General features: G+C 37.9%; 1 protein-coding gene across 4 annotated transcripts in view; it reads left to right on the forward strand.

Annotated features, from left to right (window-relative positions):
- The window catches only part of grik2 (glutamate receptor, ionotropic, kainate 2), a 246601-nt gene that overhangs the window by 146863 nt on the left and 76773 nt on the right, over window positions 1-22965 (forward strand). For all 4 annotated transcript variants that reach the window (XM_051076104.1, XM_051076105.1, XM_018665721.1 and 1 more), the window contains 3 exons: window positions 6841-6984; window positions 10167-10274; window positions 16646-16759. In XM_051076104.1, the coding sequence (XP_050932061.1) occupies window positions 6841-6984; window positions 10167-10274; window positions 16646-16759 (366 nt within the window). The remainder of the gene's footprint in view (window positions 1-6840; window positions 6985-10166; window positions 10275-16645; window positions 16760-22965) is intronic.

A 22965-nucleotide genomic window follows, 5' to 3' on the forward strand; every position in this document is an offset into this window, starting at 1 on the left:
GACCACAGCTTTCTGCGTGACCAGCAGAGCTCCAGCTGCAGGCACCAAAATAACACCACTTCACCAATCCCCTTAAACCCACCCCCACCCCCTTTTTTTCAGCTCTTACTAGCCATGACTCTGAAAGCCTGCTGCTGGCCTTGTGTCTTGAGAGGAACTTCAAGATAAATCCATCATTGTCTCCCATGGCAGAATTTTAAGAAGGGCTAGAATTGACCTTTGTCTGTTTGTTGCATTTGTTTGAACATCTGTCACATGCAACATCGCTGATACAACTCTGACAAAACAGCAGCTATGCATCTCATCACTATATTTAAGTGTTATTCCAGCAGAGTTACATCCTTATTGTTTTTATTATGAACTAGTTATTGTAGGTTCACTAGTAATATAATGAAGGAGCTAAAGAAAATAATAATAATTCTAAAACTAGCTTATATTTTGTGCATTAAAAAAAATCCAACATATTTCTGTGGATGAAATCATCTGCTTAATGTCTAAATTGTAACAATGGTTTCTGTCCAGTCCCATTTTACACTTTCTATTTACCTTACCTTAGCTGAAATTCTATATATTAAAAAATGACATAAATTCAAATACATTTCTGATCAATGAATTTGTCACTTCAGATCCAGTTACTATTGCAGGTACACACATTTAGTGCTTTTTTGAACAGAATACTGTCCCTGACAGACAAAATACAAGTAATTAATATAAGACCCTTCACATATATTGAACAACCATTCTTAAGAAATCCCCTGTACTTCAAAAGATCAAAAATCTCTGCATGACATGTTGGACTACGTAAATGTCAAATTGGTTAAATAAATTGTTCCTTTATAACAACTCCTCTCACAGTCTTTCCTTTAAGAGGGAACCATGTCAGGAGAGCTTAACATTACGAGAATTGTCTCAAGATTTATAATGAATAAAGACATATAAAGAGATTGAGTAAAAAGGTGGTTAATATGAAGTCTGCAAGTAGGTGAAGTGAAGATCTTTTACCTTTCAATTAGGTAAATTTAGCAGTTAATGAATATATGCCTCCTTTCTTTATACACACTTTCTTGATACAGACAAACCTGTCATGGCCTGTGAAAACAGTAATGACGTATTGTAAGGTTGATTTAATTCTGGTCCTTAACATTAAAAGAAGTCATTCTATAGAAGCAGGTTCCAGACCCGTACTTTTAAATTTGTTTTTGGGCTACTGTTGTCCAGAGTCTGACCCCTGAATTATTCTTGATAAAATAATTTCATTGGCCATGCTATCATTAGAGAGTTTTAGTATACCATGATGCTACTTACACAATTCTTGTTTAATTCTATGGAATCTAGCATGGAAATGAAAAGTTTACAGCTAGAGAATATTGGTGCAAAAGCACTGACAGCAGTCAGATCAAATACACAGCACTGGTATTACACTGGGTTTCAGAACTTGGTTATAAACCTTAATTGTTAAGTTAGTTCTTGATGTTCAGTTCCAGGTTCTGCTCTCAGCAGAATGCATTTACAAAGACCATGCTGCAGACCAGCAGCATAAAATGATAACCCCAGCCCAAGTATGGTTGAAAGCTATTTCTTGCCACTTTGTTTCCATGGCAGTGTTGATGAGCTGTTGAGTTGGGGGTTGTCTGCTTGTGTCTGTGTGTGTGTGTGTGTGTGAGAGAGAGAGAGAGCAAGAGAGAGAGAAAGAAAGTGAGTGAGGGAGAGAGTTGAGCAAGAGAGAGAGAGAGTGAGAGGAGGCAACATTGAGGTGGAAAAACAGACAGCGTCAGGGGTAATGTTCATATTGGCTGACACAAGGGAAAAGCAGCTTTTAAAGCATTTAGCTTTAATTTCATTCAGGAGTGACATAATTGATTTTAATGAGATGTTTATAGAGTGAAGTGAAGGTGTTGCTAAATCATTTGCGAGTCTGCCTGACGGGTACTTGTGAGGCTTTCACCGGGGAGAAGGAGAGAGGCACACAAACCTCTGCTGCCAGAACTCCTCCAGCAAGCCTCTGCTCATCTTCATTCACTCCTGCACACTACACATTTGGCTGCTCATTTTAATTAAGAATGTATTTAATTCATGAAGTACTTTCCTGACTTTGACACTGTATTGACTGAAATGCTTCAACAGGAATATCTTTTGTCGACTTAGCCTTTTGTTAAACCCCAAAATACACATCATCATGAAATGAGGCTATGAAGGCCAAGTCCCAGCTATGTGGCTGAGAATACAAGTTCACCTCTGCTACCCAACAAATCCAGCTGACTTCTCCTATCTGCATTATCAGTACTGTGATTGACTGACAGGGTGTCATATTGCTATTATGAGGTCCCTGCAGGCCTGTGTGGTTTATAACTGAGAAAATAGATGGCAGTGTGAACATCAGAGCTGCAGCTCCTGCCCAGACCACTGAGGGAAAGACTAATGCAAAATGAAGCTGGCAGTCACACTAAACTCTTGTGCACCCAAACACACAATACATAGTGTTGGACTAAAGTCAGTTTGTAAGAGCTGATGTCAGAGACTGTCCTGACCAGAAAGGCAACATTTGTCGTGATTTCAGAAACTTAAAACTGCCTATATTTATGTTTCCTTGACAAGGACCTCTTGCAGTCATGTGGAAGGTAATGGCTAACAACCTACTTTACCTTTTTTGTTGAATTATTGATATTGGGGTGTTAGATTATTGATATTGGACTTAAGTAACGTCACAGAATTGCACAGTCAAGTATATCTATTCGGTGCATCTGGAAGTGTGTAGATGTAGTAACTAGTTTTGGGGGAAATGGATTCCAAGAGGAAAGCTAAATTGTTTCTCTTTCACATACACACATTCATAAAGGGCTCATTCTATACACACAGTGCTCTAACATGAACAAGATCACAGTGATTCCACTGATGGAATCTCTACACACCAAAGACGATGATCATGGTCCCCAGAGGATTCTTTATAATTAAGACATCTCTTTAACCTCTCCTCTACTTCCATCATAAAATTAAAACTCCCCCTGTACCCACAAAATGTAATGAAATAAGCAGGCTCCCATAAATCTAACCAAGCACATTCTTGCTCTCCTGAGTGTGAACCCTTATCTATTTTGAACAGTTGATGAGCTTTTCCTTGAGCTTTCCTTTCCTTGGGATGTTGCCCTTAAGTCCAGTCCTGCTCGCCAGATGATTTGGACACCTGTACATAAAATATGCAACAGCTGGATTTCTGTGGTTTGTGTGTAAATATTCTTGATTCCCAGAGGATGAGCCCCTGGTGACTGCTACTCTCCGGTGTGGTCTATACATCAATATTTGCACACAAGATACTTGAAAGTTGAGTATATGGTTTGACAAGTTCCACGTCACAATGGTGGTAAGTCAGGAGGGGTGGATCCAAACATAGACACAAGACAGGCAGAATTTGAGGATACTCTAAACCCTAGAACACTACCGTTCACTTTTATAACACAATCACTAATGTCGGGTATATATATATATATATATATATATATAGCTAGCTAGCTAGCTAGATCACTTAGCTCTAGTATCAAAGAAGAAATCTGTCTGCATAGCTAATTATTGCCAACATAAATTAACTTTAGCCATGTTTTACTCCTTTGTTGGCATGCCAGAGTCACCAAGCCTGTGACAGGATGATAGCTGTGCATGATATGGGGCAATAAATATGACAGGCCTGTAAGATGTTACCCTTGATTTAATACACAAACACTAATGTTGGGTAAAATCCACACAAAAATATTCTACTCTCAATCACTAATGCCGGGTGAAATTCACCCGAACGCATGCCTGTAGAAAAAAACAAGGATGGGAGCAGGGAAACATGACTACCTTCAATAACATCAGTGAGCACCCTGAAGCTACCCAAGGACCAATGCAACTCAGACAGTGGCAACACAATGAAAATCATGTGAACACAATCACACGGGTGAAAATCACCCAACGTTAGTGTTCTAGGGTTGTTAATGGAGAAGAGGGCTTACAGGCAGTAACAGAGAACAGGTTATCGAGATGCAGGTAGTTGGCACAAAAAAAAACACACTGAAACATAGGCAACAACAAAGCAGACAAACTGATAAAGAGTGAGGACAACACAGAGATTAAATACACACGGAAGACATGGATAACTGGTGAATAGGTGAAAGAAATTGGGGCAGGGCAGGCAATCACAAAGGCAGGAAACACATAAGGAAAGAAAGTAAAGCAACCATAGACATACGAAGACAGGTGATTTCAAAGTAAAACAGGAAGCGTACAAAACATTGGCAATAATCACTGGGGCAGAGCGAGGTGTAGCAGTACCACTATCACTGTTATGGTAGAACTAACCAATGTTGTATTAACAATGAAGTCAGTCAAAGTGGATCATATCCATCTTATTGATCCTGTCACTGCATGGTAGTGGTTGACACCTGCAAAACAGTGCTGCATATTGGTATAACCCTCAACATGCACACTTAACAGCCTCCAGGTGACACCCACACAGCAATAAATTCACGCTCTGTTTGCTTCAACACTTTCTCCTAACACTGATTATTAATACCTCACACGCCTGCAGGCACACATTGAAGTCAGTCTGAATTTCAAGGAGGTAAACTTATTGACTGATTGATTTTGAAACATCTCTGGACATCTCCCATGCATATAGATACAGCTACACACATGCTGACATACAATGTTGCATGTATCATAGCCAGTGGAGTGTCTTCACCATGTGACTGTTGCCAAACAGACATCTTAAGCTGCAGTCTTCTGATTCTCAATCAGGGCTCAAATGGGGAAAAACAACAGGTTTGGGAATTTTTTCTTGCAGGAGGGAATTTTTTCTTGCAGGACAATGCTTTCACAAGCACCTTAGGACATGATTTCCATGCCACAACTGTGAAGAGCTGTTTTGATTGCTTTTCAATCAAGCGAGACAAACACTAATTAGATTTTTTTTTTTTTTTTAAAGGAACTGCATAATTATGGGCTTCTTTCATGAAGCGTGGATGACTGACACTTCTAGCTTTGGCGACACTCCTCTGTTTGGACTGACTGCTTACTGTTAAGACTTTATTATTTCAAAGAATTTAAACTATATACAGACAGATAGAGATAGTAAATACCTGTAGCACACAGTCAGACTGGGAAAAGGGGTCTGTGCATATCAAGCTTGAGAGTCCTTTGCTTGTTGTTTATTTCATTTGTTTGAACAGTCTTTTGTCATTGTATGAAATAAGAACAAAATTGACAACATATTTTAATTGACATAGAGAAAAAATGTTTTTTGCCTTCACTCAGTATTGTATATTACTGCACTATTTTGTCTAATGTCATAAGGTTTACTGAATATTCTTGATTAGGACAACACTGTCAAAAATATTTTCAAAAGGAAAATTCAAAAATTCATATTTTCGCCTGGAAGAATGTTGGCGTGTGGAATGAACACTCATGTAATAAAAGGAAAAATGCACCAAAATTATATAAATTACTTGATCCCCCTAATATACCCATACAGTGCAAGTATTCAGACTCCTTCAGAATTATTTCATATTTTGTTAAGTTGCAGTTTTATGCTAAAGTTTTTAAAGAAAAGGGTTATTTTTGTTTGTTTGTTTGTTTTTTCATTAATGTTTTCAAGTTAACTACAAAGGAAAAACTTTGTAGTTAATCACATCAACGGAAGTATTCAGACCCTTTACTGTGACACTTAAAATTTCAGGTTCCACCCATTTCTCTGGATCATTTTTGAGATGTTTCTACATCTTGATTGAGTCCAACTGTGGTAAATTCAATTTGGAAAGACACACATGACTATATAAGGTCTCACAGCTGACGGTGCTTATCAGAAAAAAACAAGCCATGAGAAATGATAAAGAGGGAACTGTCTGTAGAGCTCAGAGACAAGATTCAAGTGTTGGTTTATTGACTCTAAAACTGGGTAATTTACAGTGTTACTTATGTTAACTTTACTAGCTGTTTTCTCCTCTTGAATTGTCAGTGTGTGTGTTTGTGCGCCCGCGCACGTGTGTGTGCTTTACATTCATGACATCAGATATATAATATATGAATTGCAATTGAATTAGGTTGCACAAGTTATGTGTCAATTCAAAGTTGTTTCAACTTGACTTTGTGAAAAAGTCTTTACTTTCAATTCTATGACAACAAAAAATAATAAAAAACATGTGCTAGTCAAACATTTTTTTACGTTTTGGATAATGCATTTCTATATAACACCCAAATGGATTATATATGGTGTTTTCATATGGCTCCTTTCTCACAGTCTTTACATTTACACACTGTGTACCTTACCCTCAGTACTCCTTTCCCACACTTATGCCTCATAGAGTTCTTATTAATATGGGTTGAACATGTCAGTATCATATTTATATAAACCTGTGACCATTTGAATGTTTTTTCCTTTAATTTGATCCTTTCTTATTTTTATGTCACATTTGTACATACTCTCCCAATACGATTTCCCTGCAGAGTACAAAATCAAAATTCCTGATGCAAGCTATTTTCAATAAAGTCTCTTAGTGCATAATATGTCAACAATGAAATAATTGAATATGTATGGCCATTGTGTCCATAGCATGAGAAGTTGAACCTCCAGGATGTCCCATAGCTGAATGGTTAGGGTGCGTACCACATGGGCCTTAGTTCTCTGAGCAGTGAGTCCCTGGTTCAACTTCTGATCTGGCTAGACCTTTACTCTGTGTCTTGCTCTACTGTCACTGTCAAATAACGTTTTGTTTCCCTGATTCTGAGCAGATCCATCTTGCCAGGCAATGGCGAGTGGCGCATCACATGTTAATAATGGTCTATTTCTACTCTTTCTGTCTTGGCTTGCAGACGGACGCTGCACTGATGTACGATGCTGTACACGTGGTGGCCGTGGCTGTGCAGCAGTCTCAGCAGATCACTGTCAGCTCATTGCAGTGCAACCGACACAAGCCCTGGCGCTTCGGGAACCGCTTCATGGCCCTCATCAAAGAGGTAGATGCTTCTCTACCTGCTCCCCATTCTGTCTTCCTCTTCAACATACACAGCACCTTCACACAGAAAACATATGCTCTCAGGAAAGCAGATGATGATGGAATGTAAATAGATAGAAAATAAAATAGAAATTATTTATCTGTATATTTATTTATATGGAAGTCATTTCTCCAGTTTGTGTACATGCATACTCCCCTGAGGAATCAGCCACATTGAGCCTGCTCTCTGAATTTCCACATTAATCATCCATGCAGAAATATAAACACATTATCAAATTTTTTGGTAATTGCCCCACAGTTTGCTGAATTTGTGAAGCTGGGACAGTTAATCCAGAGCTTTCTATCTGTGGAAATGCTGGGGATTAGGCAACCTATATTTAGGGCTCTCTAAACTTCTGTTCCCCTTTAGTTTACAGAGATCATGAAAAGGCTGCTAAAAATTAAACCATATGGGTAGAAGATTGATAAAAAGAGGGTCTCACAAAGATTTGGATGTATTTATAACACACAGTTTTCACCATGCAAGTTTTCTTCCCTGACCCTCCCCTTGTTCCCTTTCTTCTTTCCATCTCCTCTCCATCTACTGTGTTTAGGCTTTCTTTGGCCTCTGGCTTGAATATCTCTAAGCCTATTGAGACACATAGCAGGATGCCAGAATTTATAAGTCTGGCAATGACACTGATTAGCTCAATAGCAAGATTGGAGAAAAGTCACTGGCAACACAATCCAGAATGATGACACACTACACAAGATATACACAGGATCTCAGGAGCTCAGCATTAGTGACCACCAGATTCTTGGTCACATCTCTCACCAAGGACCTTCTCCCTGATTACTCAGGGCAGACAGCCCTATGAAGATTCCTGTTTGTTATATACTTCTTCCATTTCAGAATTGAGGAAGCCACTGTGCTCTTGGGAACCTTCAATGCATCAGAATTTTTTTGTTGCCTTCCCGAGATCTGTGACAGTTCTTTTTCCTCATAAGAAATTGAATATTATTATATTATATTTAACTTTACTGTAACAGCAGTTTGTTTAACTTTATTACAGCAGTACTTTATTTAACAGGCAGGCAGGAGACTTCCATATAGGCCTGTGGCCAATAAAGTGGTATTAAGTGGTATTCCAAATGACACATTTTTTGTTACCATAGCTTTAAGACAAAGGCAGGGGGTTTATAGCAATGATGCTGCTGAAATAAAACTCAGAGAAACAGAGTGACATGTGATCTGCGTTGTTTTTATACCTCCACACTGCTAACAGCCATGGCTGGAGGCATTATGTGTTTTGTGTTTTCCATCCATCCATCCATCCATCCATCCCATTCCTGTGAACCTGATAACTCATTATTTCAAATTTGATACATTCACATGGACTCAAACATGAACTGACTAGATTTTAAAAGGTCAAAAGTCAATGTCATAGTGACCTCACATTCTCATGAACATGATATATAAACAATTTGATTACATCTGACACAAACATTCACTTGGATTCATGGATGAACTCAAATTCAAAGGTCAAGGTCACTACGACCTCACAGAACACATATTTGGCCATAACTCAAGAATTCATACACTGATTAACTACAACTCAACTGGTTGGTAGAGGCATACAACCACAATTGGGTAATTTTAGATACTGTTTTACTTACTACTATTTTACTATCAAATTAAACTCTGTAATTCCAATTTCAGTGAGCTAGATGACATCCTAAAATCAAACATACATACATATATATGTATATCAATCGACATTGGTGTTTTTTTTTTCTTTTCTTTTTCACCTTTATTTGGACAGGACAGTGGAGATAAGACAGGAAACAGGGAGAGAGAGCAGGGGAATGACATGCAGTAAAGGTCCGGCCAAACCAGGAGTCGATCCGGGGACCAACTGCTTAGGGCACATGAGCCCATGTCGTACACGCCCCAACCATTCGGCAATGGGGGCGCCCCGACATTGGTGTTGTTTATTGTTTTTTTTTCCTGTTATTGTGTATGTGGCTAAATTGTGTTTTGATGACTTGGCAACATTGCTCTCTGAGACCTTCATGCCATTAAAGCACATTTGTATTTGAGAGAGAGAGAGATATTTTTGGGATGTACTGAAAGAGATGGGCCTTGGGGTATTTCAATTCACAAAGTTTGTCAGTCTCTGATGGCATTTGTCATGGCAGTTTGTCTGTTTGACTTCTGATATCCGTTTTGTTCAAATGTAAATTTGGCTTGATGATACAGGCTGCACAGATCAGACAGGTGATGAAAAACATTAAAAATTATCCTTTGAAGAGCATGAGTATGCACATCAAATTGCACATAAATCCGTCCAACAGTTGTTGAGATGCCATTTATTACATGTGTTTTAAAAAGCAGGCTTGCAAAGTGGAAACTAGCGGTCATGCAAAAGGCATCAATCAAAATATCAAGGCATCACTAAAAACATCTGATTTATTTGGTTAGGACAATGATCAGTCACAGCAATTCTGTTGGTGACATTATGGTGCAACACTAAAATCTACAGGAGACATGAATATCCATACAAGATTTCCTGGCAAAATGGTCAGAGTTCACATTGTTATCTTACCTAAAAGACTCGCAGATATTCCTCCCCCAATCTTTGGCAATAGTAATTCATAATAATCCCTATTGGAGTAACATATCGTTGTATCTGTGAACAGCAATGGTATCAATAGAGAGCTATTCAGACACTGAGTCAAAGTACTGTGCCAAATGCTTTCTAGCACAGCTGACTGTTATAAGTAACTTCCAGATCTGTGACTCCCACTCATCTAACTAAAGATAGGCCCTGAAGTTCCCAGCTTCCAGTCGGAGCAGCACTGTGATGATTTGCTGTGTGAGAAAAAGCATCTCCTGCTCTGAGCCACTTTCATGCTACATTGTATCCCATCACACCCCTAAATATCTGTAAAGATTGGGTAATTGCCTTCCCACTGTTGTAAATGCAGCCTCAGAGTCTGTGTAGGCACCTTGATGTCAGGGAAGAATCTACAAACAGAAACAGTGTGTGAAAGAGGGAAAAATTGAGTGTGTGTTCACTCTTTGACTGCTTTGCCTCGAACACTGACACCAAAAACATATTTAAAAAGTAGATATGGGCTTAATATTGATGGTTGAATGTCTCTTCTGATAATCTCTGTGTATCTTTGCCTCCCTGTCTTTAGGCCCACTGGGATGGCCTGACTGGGAGAATCACTTTCAACCGGACCAATGGCTTGAGGACAGATTTTGACCTCGATGTCATCAGTCTGAAGGAGGAGGGGCTTGAGAAGGTTGTGTGCCTTTAATATGTTTGTGTGTGTGTGTGTGTGTGTGTGTGCACATGCACACTTATGAATCCACCTGGTATGACAATGTGATGATGAAATAAAACACAAAATCAATGATCAGTGATTCATAAAAGATCAACACACACACAACCAATCTGCAGCAATAGCTCATTAACATGTAGGTGTAAATGCAGTCCATTAATAGAGGGCTCTGAAGAAACTCTCTGCAAGCCATATTGGAGGTCCACAATTCACTTAACTTACTGTAGTTATTTAAATAGAATGAAATACAAATACCAAATATTCTTTGTGGTGAAAAAGAAATGAACAATAATAATAATAAATATGTCTGTGTTAAGTCAGGGCATGGTAAGCCTAGCACCGCATGAGGACAGGAAGCAGGGGGAAACAGCCAAGTTCAAAAGTATCTTGTTACTCCAGGAGTGAAAACATATTTAAAGAAATGTTGAACCATTCATTTAACTCTGTATCTATCAGATTGTTCATAACTATGTCAGCTTGACATCTGCGTACTGAAAATTGACTGTATCACTAATACATCATATTTACCTAGTGGCTAATATTAAAATCTCAGTGTGTGGAAATGGAAAGTTTCTGACTTCTGGCTGAAAACAACCCACATAATTTGGAGACAGGCACTGCTGTTATCCAATAAAAGTAGTATGGAGCTAGAGCAGCGACATAAAAATGTGTAAACTGAAAAGAAAGAGTGGCATTGAAAACAAAACCCAAACGGAAAAAGGAAAGGCATTGAAATATTTGCATTGTAAAAAATGGTATTGGCACTGAAACAAATGTTGGCATTGAAAAAAATTTTCCTGAAAAATAAAACACAGATACTAAAAAATTACAATCACACAATATAGTTATCTTAAATTATAATAATATATTTTGTATTATGATGTGTTTTTCAATGATGAGCTGCAGAATTTTTCATCTTGTCTGTCTGTTTTCAGTGACCGTTTTTTTTTTTTTTTTTATGATGTCAGTATTTTTTCAATGTCTCTGGTTTTCATTTTCAACTCTGTGTCACTGTTTTATTGTGGAGAGGTGGGACTGGAGGGGAGTGGCAAGGAGCGCTGGTGGGCTGAGTAAAGCGCTTTCTACATATAGGCTAGACACACACACAAACACACAGACAAAAAGAAAGGGAGACATGGCGCACTTGACACCTAAAAGGTGTCAGTTTTATGTAATGCTGCTGGTATGATGTTAATGTGACTACAAACAGATCTTTTCCAGTTATTTTTGCTGGGAACCAAGTCGTTCACCTGTATATTTATACATACAGTCTATGGTCTGGACTAGAGATAGACCGATATTGTCAGGGCGTAGCAATGTGGACACAGGCGCAAACAGGTGGCAGAGACAGAGTTACCAAAATCAAGGTCCTTTAATAAAGCGAGGTCGGTACACAGGAGGGCAAAGAGAGAAAGCAACGGTACAAAAGGACTAGAGCTGAGGCAAAGTCAAAAAACACAGGCGAGGGTCAAAATCTATGGCTGCTAGAGAACAGGTTTCTTCACAAAGGCTGGTAGGTCTGGTAGAGGCACAAGACGAACTGGCAGGGAGTGCAGGGAGACACAGACACTAAATACACAGGGGCAGGGCAGACAATGAGACACAGGTGAACCACATTAGGGCAGGGTAGGTAATCACCAGGAGGAGGGAGCACAGAAGGAAGGGGAAGACAAGACACCTGAAACAAGAGGGAGGTCAGTGATTACAAAATAAAACAGGAAATAAAACAAGCACAACAGAACTACAAAAGAAAAGCCCTGGCTCAGAACTGACACCCTGACAGATATGGTTTTTTCAGGGCTGATACAGATACCAATTATTAGTAGTCAAGGAGGCTGATAAACGATATTTGGAGCCGATATTCATTTGCAGTAAAAGTGAAAATATTGGCGTCAAAATTTTGAATAATACAAACTCCAACACTTAACTTTGTTTAAATGCCTTTAAGCATATATTTATTATATATATTTATATAACAGCTTTTCAGATTTGCAACATGTTAAAGGTTTTTTTATTTTATTTTAGACAATAGACCTCTTTGTTTTAAAAATTCTAACAAAAAGTGCAGGGAGCTCCCAGGCTCAGCAGCATGTCTTATAAAGTTAAATGAAAACTTAAACAAATAAATAGCTCCCTAAAGTTTTCTACAGTAAATAAAGTTTTCCAAAATTTCAACATAATTGAAACGTTATTTTATCTTTCACTTATCTTTGTTTTAAATTCAAACAAAAACAAAAAGTGCAGGAAGTTCCCAGCGTCAGCAGCATCTCTTATAAAGTTGACAGAATTTTTAAATAAATAAATAAATAGCTTCCTGAAGTTTTATAAAGTAAATAAAACAAAGTTAAATAAAATTTGCACAGAAATGTGAGTCTCAAATCAATTAGTAGTCCCAACAGAGCAGCACCAGATTGTGGTGCAAAAAGCAGAGCTGTACAGTGTGTGTGAGCACTGTGCATCCACAGCTTTCACTGCTGCATCAGATTACTGGTATTACTGGTGTTACTTCTACCTAAGCTCCACCCCACAGGTGGAGGAACCAATCAATAATGGCACAACGACAGAGAGAGGCTGACTCCGTAGGGCGGGGGTTGTCTAAAGACCGTCAGTCCCCCCCACCCCCCACCCCCACAATAAAAAAGCATGTAGTGGATGGTAGAGATATGTGGTGTTTTTTATGCTCCGCATTTTTCATTTTCAATTTCAGTTATTTTAATTTGTATTTTTTTTTCTCACAGTCAAGCAGCAGAATTTAGCACCATTAGTGTTGCATATTATCGATTTCAATAATCCTTTGGGGGGGCACGGGGTGTTATTATCCTGAAAGACAATATAATGCGACAGGCTGTTGTAATTGTAGACTACAGACCAAAAACATGCAGTATTAATGATGGGCAATATTAACTTTATAGAATGTTTCTATAAAATGCATAATTATACTGTAAATAATCTCCAAGGAATGTGCACTGGATGTATTCGGAGAGCTAAGTGTTTTGCCAGGTGATGGTACATTGCATTGCTGCAAACGTTGTGGACAAACCTGCATTATTTTTGCAGAGGCCCTTTGCATTGGTAACACTGCTGTACCATTGCTGAGGTCTCATTGAAATTAATCAGAGGGCTGTGGTTTTTCACAAAGTGCTAGTGTCACTCTAAACATCTCCGTTTCCATTCCACTGGTCTCATTTGAGGGATCCAAGCAAGGACAGAAAATGTGTCATAGTTGTCCATGTGAACATATATACACTGACACATGGTTTCAGAATTTCATGTGTGTGAACTCCATTTTATGTTATTTTTGTATTTAACAATTTTCTGCTGCATTTTAGCATGGAAACTCATCAGAGAGATATCCATTACATTCACACAATACCTGTCATGGCATTTAGCTCACGTTTGTGTATATGCATCTGTGGTTTATATCTTTTCCTAGGAATGGCATCTCTCCAATGTTTAGCAGTCAATTTAAAATACATGAGATTATCAGTGGGAAGAGAACCTGTTATCAACGGTGATAGAAATTATATTCTCACATGCAACTGCAAACACTTCACACTTCAGCATCCTCACTGGAGCTTGCCTCTCAGCAGCTCCTGACCTCTGTTCTGTGTGCTGTGTGCACTTGCACCTCCATGAATAATTTACTCTATTAATAAAAAACCCTTCAGAAGCCCTCCAGCCTCATGAAGCCTGAATTAAAAAGTTGATTTGCAATTACAAAGCCCATCTCAAGCCCTCACACAGGGCATCAGAGGAGCCCTGAAGAGTGTATGGCTGGCATGGTTGGAGTGTTTGTGGTCCCTTCTAGTGATGCTCTGGGCAGTGGGGTTGGACAAGGGGGTTTTGGTGGGGAGGCTTTGCTGTGGAGAGAAGAGCTGAAAGGAGACAAGAAAAGCCTTGAGGAATGATCTGATAGCTTTGCCATCCTCTTTTACTGCCTTGCTTCCCAAGCATGCCCCCTTCTCCAAAAAACCATGAAGCCCATGCAGATCCTATATGATCTCACATTATTACTGATGGGATTACAGAGGAAAGTACCCCCTGACAGTGGTGAGGGTTCACATGTAAACTGTGTTGTCAAGGTGCTGCTAGAAGAAGGGAGAAGTCTGAGTATGTCCTCTGTGATGATACACATACATTCACCAAGAATTTTGTTAGGAACAAAATGCTAATACTACACACTGAACTCATTGCCACGCTCATAAAACCAGTTTCAGTCAACTTTTGCTTTGTGACACGATGCATTATCATGCTGAAAGTAGCCATTAGAAGATAGTAAATTGTGGTCATGAAGGGATGCACATGGTCAGCAGTAATACTCAGATAGGCTGTGGAAATCAAACAGTTCTTTATTAGTGTGAATGCTGAGAGCATTTAACAATTGCTTCAGCTATTTTTTTTATTATTTTTTTTCTGCATTTAAGTGGTTTTTCAGCTATTTGCAGCCATTGTCTCAGCTGTTTTTCAACTTTTTTTCTGTAATTTTTGCTTCTGCATTTAATATCCCTTCAGCAGCTCCTTCAGCATTCACACTGCTTTTTGCAGTTAGTATTAAGGGCACACCAAACAAACAAACAAACAAACAAACAAACAAACACTAGTGTTCACACCATTACATCACCATCACCAGGCTCCACTGCTGAAACAAGGCAGGTTTCCATGGTTGCAAAGAGTGGTTATGTGAATTACCATAGCCTTTCTGTCAACTCTAACCAGTCTTGCCATTCTCCTCTGGTCTCTCTCATCAACATAGAATTTATGTCTGCAGAACTACTGCTCACTGGATGTTTGTTTGTTTGTTTTTTTCCTGGACAAATTCTTGTGCATGTAGATCCTAGGAGATTATCAGTTTCAGAAATACTTAGACCAGTGCATCATCAGTCACTGAGATCACATTTTCCCTATTCTGATGTTTGATGGTAACATTAAATGAAACTCCTGTATTTACATGATTTTATGTATATTATGTCTATTTGATTGGCTGATTGGATAATTGCATGAATAAGATTAGTAAGATGAGGTGTTCAGGTGTTCCTAATAAAGTGCTTGGTGAGTGTAAATGTCTCTAGTAGCCCAGTAGTCCTACATTCATATTGGAAGATTTTTCTTCACCAGTGCTTCTGTGTGTTTCATGCAGCAAGAGTGAAAGTAAGAGCATGGAATTTGGAATGATGGATGGTAGTATGTACTGCATGACTTTAATAGACAAGACCACAGTTTGCATCACATTACAAACCAAGGGTCAAGATTTGCTTTTTTATAAATACCCAAACCCATGGTCTTTCCCCAAACTTAACTAGTTGTTTTGGTCGCCTAACTCCACCATAGTTGTTACTTACAGGTACTGTAAAAACATGTTAAAAACATGAATGTAAATAAAATATTGTCTCTGAACATATTTTAGGGTCATGCAGAGTTGCACAATATTGATATTATTGTCTGCCAGAAATGTTGTCTCTGTGGACCAATACTGAGAAAAGTATTAAGAGTAATCATAAGTCACAGAAGCCTGCATAGATGCTGTCTTTTGTAATCCTCCCACAACTCCACACTAAATTTATTGTCCCTGAGTATAAAGAAAAAGATTATTTTACTCATCACCTATTTCAATATTTTTACATTTTGTAATAAAATACTTACATTTTTCAGTCAGAAAACAAAATTAGTCGCCTGGTTATTGTTCTTTTTAAGTAGACTGAAACTAAATGTTCAGCACATATTGCCTTTACCCATAATTACTCCTTAATTTGAATTGCTCTTACTGTCACAATGAACAAGTTTTAAAGAGAAACTGTCATGAAACTGAGTTATTTTCAGGGTAGTACTATTCCCACAGCTTTCTTGATAAATGGTAGAAATTTCAGATGAGCCAAAAACAAAACAGCCATTATTACGTTTTAAACTAAAGTACTTCAACCTGTCTTGTGCATGTGTGGTATTTTTTTCTGTATGACTGTATAACTGGATTTTACATGCATCTATTTGCGCTAGAAACAGTCTAAGAATTATACAAGTCTGTTTTTTTTTTTTTGTTTTTTGTTCAGCATGGTGGTGCATTGGTTAGCACTGCTGCCTCAAAGCAAGGAGGTTCTGGGTGTGGAGCTGCCAGCAGGCCAGGGTCCTTCAGGCCTGTGTGGCTTTTACCCAAAAAGACATGTCCCTTAGGCTAATTGACCATTCCAAATTTCCCATGTGAATGTGAGTACGAATGGTTGTTTGTCTCTATATGTCAGCCCTGTGATAGACTGCCTCTTGCCCAATGTCAGCTGGGGTTGGGCCCCAACCCTCAAAGGACAAGTGGTTTAGTTAACTGATGGTATTTGGTTTCACAGATTGGCACCTGGGACCCTCCAAGTGGCCTGAACATGACAGACAACCAGAAGGGGAAGACAGCCAATGTCTCGGATTCCTTATCCAATCGATCCCTCATCATCTCCACCATACTGGTACTGTATTTTTCAATTAATCTCTCTGAAACCTGGAGCTGTTGCTCTTCACACTTCACAGTTCTTCTTCACAGTTCTTCACAGTTCTATTTTTCTTTTGCTGTTAAGCAGCTTTTATACTTTGGTTGCATGTTGTTATTGTGTGACAATGGTGTCCATCAACACCAAACTCAAAAACTGGATAACAAAATAATCTAACTCAAAGCTAAAAGAGCTTTCAACTGCATTTCACTGTCTTCTTCAGTAAATAGAGTTGGCTCAGGCATCATGATAATAATAAGTATTCATATGTGTGTATGTGGGTCTGTGTGTGTGTGTATTGATTATATCAGATATGACATACATAGGAAAATGGGATTCAATTATTTGTCAATGGGAGTCAGATTGGTATTTGATCAGGTCTTTGGTATAAAATTCACACTAACCCAGTTGGTAAACACAAACATGCTCTGTTCACTTCATTAATGTTATCCAACAGGATTTCTGAGTATTGAAGTCCACAACAGTTACCTTTTGCTGCCATTTTAAGTCAGTAATGCGTATATTAAATATCTCAGCTTTAAATGTCTGTTTATAGCCAAATCAAATTGTAATGGTGCTTTATGTGGGGACCAATTATAGAAGGCTAGAACAGCTCTCAGCCATAACAGACTCCCTACAAAGCTATCATTATTTTTAAGCTTTTCCTCTTGAAACATTCTTCAGTGTTTTGCCTGAAATGCCCTTTCTTTTTAGAGCACTTTTTGGGGAGTATCCCAAAGCACTGCCGTCCCAAATTGCCAGTTGATTTCAGCACTGTGGAGGACTCCAATTTGTTGGGAACAGGCTTAGGCAGGGAAAATTGATTGATTGATTGACCAGTGAGATTACATGGTTTATGGCTCTGCTTTTATCAACCTATTTATCAGGCATATTGTCTCTTTTGTCAGTGGTTCCAAAAACAAAATAATTCAGATAGAACTCTGAAATTTAGCAGTAAATTTAAACTCTACCTGATTTGTACGTGCCAGCAGTTATACTTCCCAGCCAGTCGTGGCACTGTTGCACATTAAGTTCTGTGTTCAATGTTTACCTTTCTAAGTTAGAGAAGAAGAGTGCAGGCACATGTTGAGTGTGCTATAGTGGCCAACCTGTCTGCTGTTGTTTATCATGACACCATCCACATCTGTCCAAGTTGTTGTTCTATAGAGAGCACTTCTTGGATTAGAATTGTAAGATGCCTAAGATGTGTTTGAGTGTATTATTTCTGAATCATTTTGAGACAGTAATTATAAATGTTTGGTTTTGGTTTATATTTGGATGATACATGCATGTCTGCTGAATATAATGGTGACTTATTTTTGTAGTTTTTCAACGTCAAGGAAACGTCAGTAAAGAAGACATACACCTGACATTTTGTTAAAGAATTTATCTATCTGCATAGTATGTGTAGTGAGGGCAGAACACTGTATCTTTCCATAAATACTAATTCATTCAGCTTAAATCTAGTAGCTGAGTTTAACAATATAAATACATAAGTTTAATAAGTTTACATTCTATGATTGTGCATCTTACACATGCTGTGTTACTTTAGGCTAATTGTGTTATCATATTAGACCACAAATCATTCAACTTAAACTAAAAAGATTAAAAGAAAAAAAAAAGAGGAAAAAAGTATTCTCCACCAGAATTTTTATTTGGTGGTGTAGAGGCTTCAAAGCAACATTCAGACCCAAGGTTTATGTACTTGTTTGTAGTTTGTAGTTTTATCTCTGGTACCTTTAAGGCTTCTTGTCCATGTTGGCTCAAATGTCAAGCTTTAATGTCCATTCTTTCATTATTTTGCTTTATTCTAATGCCGATGCTAATTGATTCCCAGCTCCATACTTTCTCAGCACTGTAACACACAGATATGGCAGCGGTATTAATTTTCTTTTCTAAAAGTTAAATCAGAATTTCTGTCACAGAATAATCCCTGCTCACTCTACCTTACCTCCTGTGCTTATGTATATTAACATGTGTATGATTATACTTTAAGGTAGGCCCAGACTATGTGCCATGTGAAAGCAACAACAGTAGAGGAAAACTTGTAGAAATAAGCCAAATTAAAGCCATCTATGATCCTGTTATTGAGGAGGCAAGCGTAAAAATAACAATATCAAGTAAATTGCGGGTTGTCATAATTCATCTTGGGCCTTCATTCCTTCCGCACATGCTGTGAAGTGATTGGATTGCAGTTATTAGCAAAGACTCTCCACGGGTGTAATTGCCATATCAGGACTGAGTCATGGTGAGATGTGTGATGGCTCTGAGCAGCAAGGAAAGAGAGGGAGGGCTGACAATAATTGGGTTTGTTACATTTGATTGATGCACACTTTCATCCAGCTTCTCATCATTTTCTCAGGGATTATACACTGTAAAACATGATGTAATTACTGTTGAAATCTTGGCCTATCAACAGTTTATCTACTTTAGAAATCACTCCCATAATGTTGCAGTGGAAATGAAGTACCTTTTGGCTAATGGCTGGAGCTTCACATAATATACTGTGTAATGTCTTAGAGAAAGCATGAACAAGGCCTTTAGCTGGTTAGTGTTGCAAAATATTAAACTGATCATTTAATAGACAAATCACTGTACTGCAAAGCAAAAAGTCCAAAAAAGAACCCATCATATTTAATGATTAAATATCAGTTATTAATGTTTATGGTGTATTCATATCAGTTACTTCAAATGATGATGATGGCATAAATCTTTTTATTCATCAAATGACTTCATAAAAATGCACTGAACACAAAAACCTTCATCAAATCATTGGGGTGACCATCCTACGCCTTTAAAGCAGCACTAATTTTCTTAGGTTCACTTGTGCACAGTTTTTCAAGGCACTTGGCAGGTAGGTTCTTCCAAGCACCTTGGAGCCACAGTTCCTCTGTGGATTTAGGCCTCAAATAATTCTCTCTCTTCATATAATCCCACACTGATGTGGTGATGTTAAGACCAGAGCCTATATTTACCAAACTGCTAAAAGCAATTTGGGTGAAAGATAAAAGTTAAAATCCTTCACCTTTTCCTTCTACTCACAAAATTAAGGATACAAACAATTTATCAAACTTGTTTTGACTAAAAAAACTACAACTGCAGTTTACTGGACCATAACAACAGGACTCTCTGAGCAGCACACCAAAGGCATCTTCTTTTTTCCCCTGGACTTGGTAATGTAACTGGGCCTAGTTTACATTACTTTGCATAGCATAGCTTGGCTAAGCATAGGACTTTTCAACTTTGCCAGTGTATGTATTGATTTAATTCAGTGTATTATTTGGGGGCTGTTGTTCTGTCTGTTTACAGTCAGGTTACTGGTTGTTAGCATGTTCACACATGTAAGTACACCTCACATGAAATGTGGTCAGTCAGGCAACCTTTGATTCCCCCATCTTTGTTATAGTTCCTTTGTTTTGAACCATACAGCTTAAGACAAAAGAACTATCTTAAGTTAGCCATCTTGCCATTGTTTCCCACACACACACAACACTGAACACTGGATATTTTGCTGTTCTTTGTAATGTTCAACAAAAGTGAGTATTGCCAACCTCTGCGCTGCAGAACTCCAAATCTTCAACTTTTACTATCTATCGAAATAGTCATTTTGGTTGTAGTTATTAACTTAATTATTAATAAAGGTTCCAAATTGCTAATTAGTGTATTTGCCCCAAGGTGGATTTAATGCAAATTAAATCCTACTACTGTATGTAATAATTAGTTACTTAATATTTAGATTTTTAATATTAATTAATGATTAATTAATTTATGATATAATTATAATAATAATAGGCAATAATGCCTACTTGTGCCCAACACTATCAAAGCATCATTGTCTGCACTTGGTACCAAATTCTAATCATATGATTTTTCTGACCAACAGCAAAATGACTTGCAGCCAAATTTTGTTTCAGTTTCAGCCAGTGTGCTATTATTTCATCCCTATTTATATATTTCTACATTATTCCCTGGAAATATGAAGATTTAGAAATAATATTTTAAACACAATTGTGTACTTGAAATTAAATTGCACTCATTGAAAGGAAAATAGGTTAAATATCTTAGAATAAAACATTGTAAACTCTCAATACAGGGATCTCTGTCTTTGCTTTGAAGGAATACACAACTTGGACACACAGCAACACCATGACTTGGCAATAATTGAGGGTACTGATTTATAGTTAAATGTCTATAAGCAACTGAACAAATGAGGCATTAAAATGGACACATATTAAGACATCATAATCTCACAGGTGATTAAAACTGATCTTTTGACTGACAAAATGAACTGGTCATTTAGTTTGGAGTATGTGGTTTAGAGAACAGAGGAAGAGGAGAATCCATAACATACATAAGAATTCATAGCACTGTCCAACATCAACTCTTATAACAGACAGCAGATGTAAAGTTTGCCTACTTTTGCAACATGGTCCAAGCTGAACCCCTTTTAAGTGATTGTTTTGATGCTGGCTTCACTCTCCCTGGAGGGTGCCCAGGACACTTCGGTTGATGCAGCCAAGTTTTAAGGCTAATGATGATTCTTGCAAGCAGGTAGAAGATGGGAGGCAGTAAAGCCTCTGCTGCTTCTTGGTCCATTGTGGTTGTTGGATAGATGGATAGAAATTTGCTACATTTCCTTTCCTTAACTAGACTTGCTGAATCTTGAAAGTAGTTATATTGTCTGGACAGGAAAACTTTCAAGATACTCAAAGTGAGATTTACTGAGGAACAAAAATATAAAGAAACTTAGTTTAATGGGTTACAAACTTGAGGCTAAAGCTAAAGATCAAAATAGGTGTGGCTCAATAAGAGGAAGAGAAAAAAAATGCAGGAATATGAAATCTGGAGAAAATAAAAAGGAAAAAGAAAGGAATAGAGTGCATACAAAAAAGAGTGCTGTAACAAAGGGAGTCAGATCTTTTTATCAACTGTTAAGTCTAGGCATGTATTATAAACAGAGAAACTGCCTTTCATGTCTGGATTGTAATCCTAATGAATATTCATTCCTTTGTTTCAAGGAATGTGAGGAATTGATCTGGAACCTTTCCTTACACAGGGGAGATTAATTTAATTGAGGTTTTACGTGCACCGATTACATACTTCAATTTATCACTATGGTCAATCAACAGTGATTCTAAACATAAATTCTGTGTAATAATGTATTATATAGAATATCATGGAATGCATATGGTTAAATCATAATGCAACACAGCAAGGAATTATTCAGAATGATATACATGACTAGCTAACTGTCACAATTTTCAACACTATAAACAGATGAACAGTTACAGAATTAATTTAATTTATAATATAATAAAATACAGTCTTACACAAGTAACCATACACTCCTGGATCACAAAGTTTAAGAGATTATATGTGGTCATTGTGTGGCATTGTGGTCATGCAGCAAGGACTTTGCTGTACACAAGGCTTGCAGAATGGCATTCAGATACATGAGTAAGACAATACATCACTGACTGCTGTAATTCAGAATTTGTTGTCCTCATAGGAGAATGTCAGAATGTGTTCTGTGTGTGCACTACACTGTGCAAAAAGTGTGTGCTTTCATACACCAAGTGGTTGACACCATGGTGACTGCTACCCCGAGCTACCACCAATCCTACCAGCTTCTACAGCACATACTACTGCTATCCACTATCTATAGCGAGTAGCTAGTAGTTCAATTCCCAGCTTATCCAATTCAATTCAATTCAATTTTATTCATAGAGTGCCAAATCACAACAAAAGTAATCTCAAGGCACTTTTCATATAGAGCAGGTCTAGACCATACTCTCAGTATGCGTGCTGAAGTATTCTTGGGCAAGATAGTGAGCCCCGAATTGTCCTTGATGGTGTACCATTGGTGTGTGAGAGTGTAGGTTAGAGAGCTTGTAGTGTCTGACGTTCCATATATGGGACACTACAAGCTCTATGTATAGAACAAATGCTGTATGAATGGGTGAATGTGACCTGTAGTGTAAAGCTCTTTGAGTAGTCAAAATGATTAGGAAAGCCCTATATATAAATGCAGTCCATTTAACATTTACCAAGTAAACTCAAGCAGCTAAACAGTGTAGTATAGCAACATGACACAATTAATATAGCAAGTTTTGCTAACTTATATTATAAACATTTTTTACTGTCTCATTTTTTACTGTCTGTACTACCAATACCTTTTATCTTCA

Source organism: Lates calcarifer, linkage group LG15 (assembly GCF_001640805.2).
Source record: "Lates calcarifer isolate ASB-BC8 linkage group LG15, TLL_Latcal_v3, whole genome shotgun sequence".
NCBI classification, from domain to species: domain Eukaryota; kingdom Metazoa; phylum Chordata; class Actinopteri; family Centropomidae; genus Lates; species Lates calcarifer.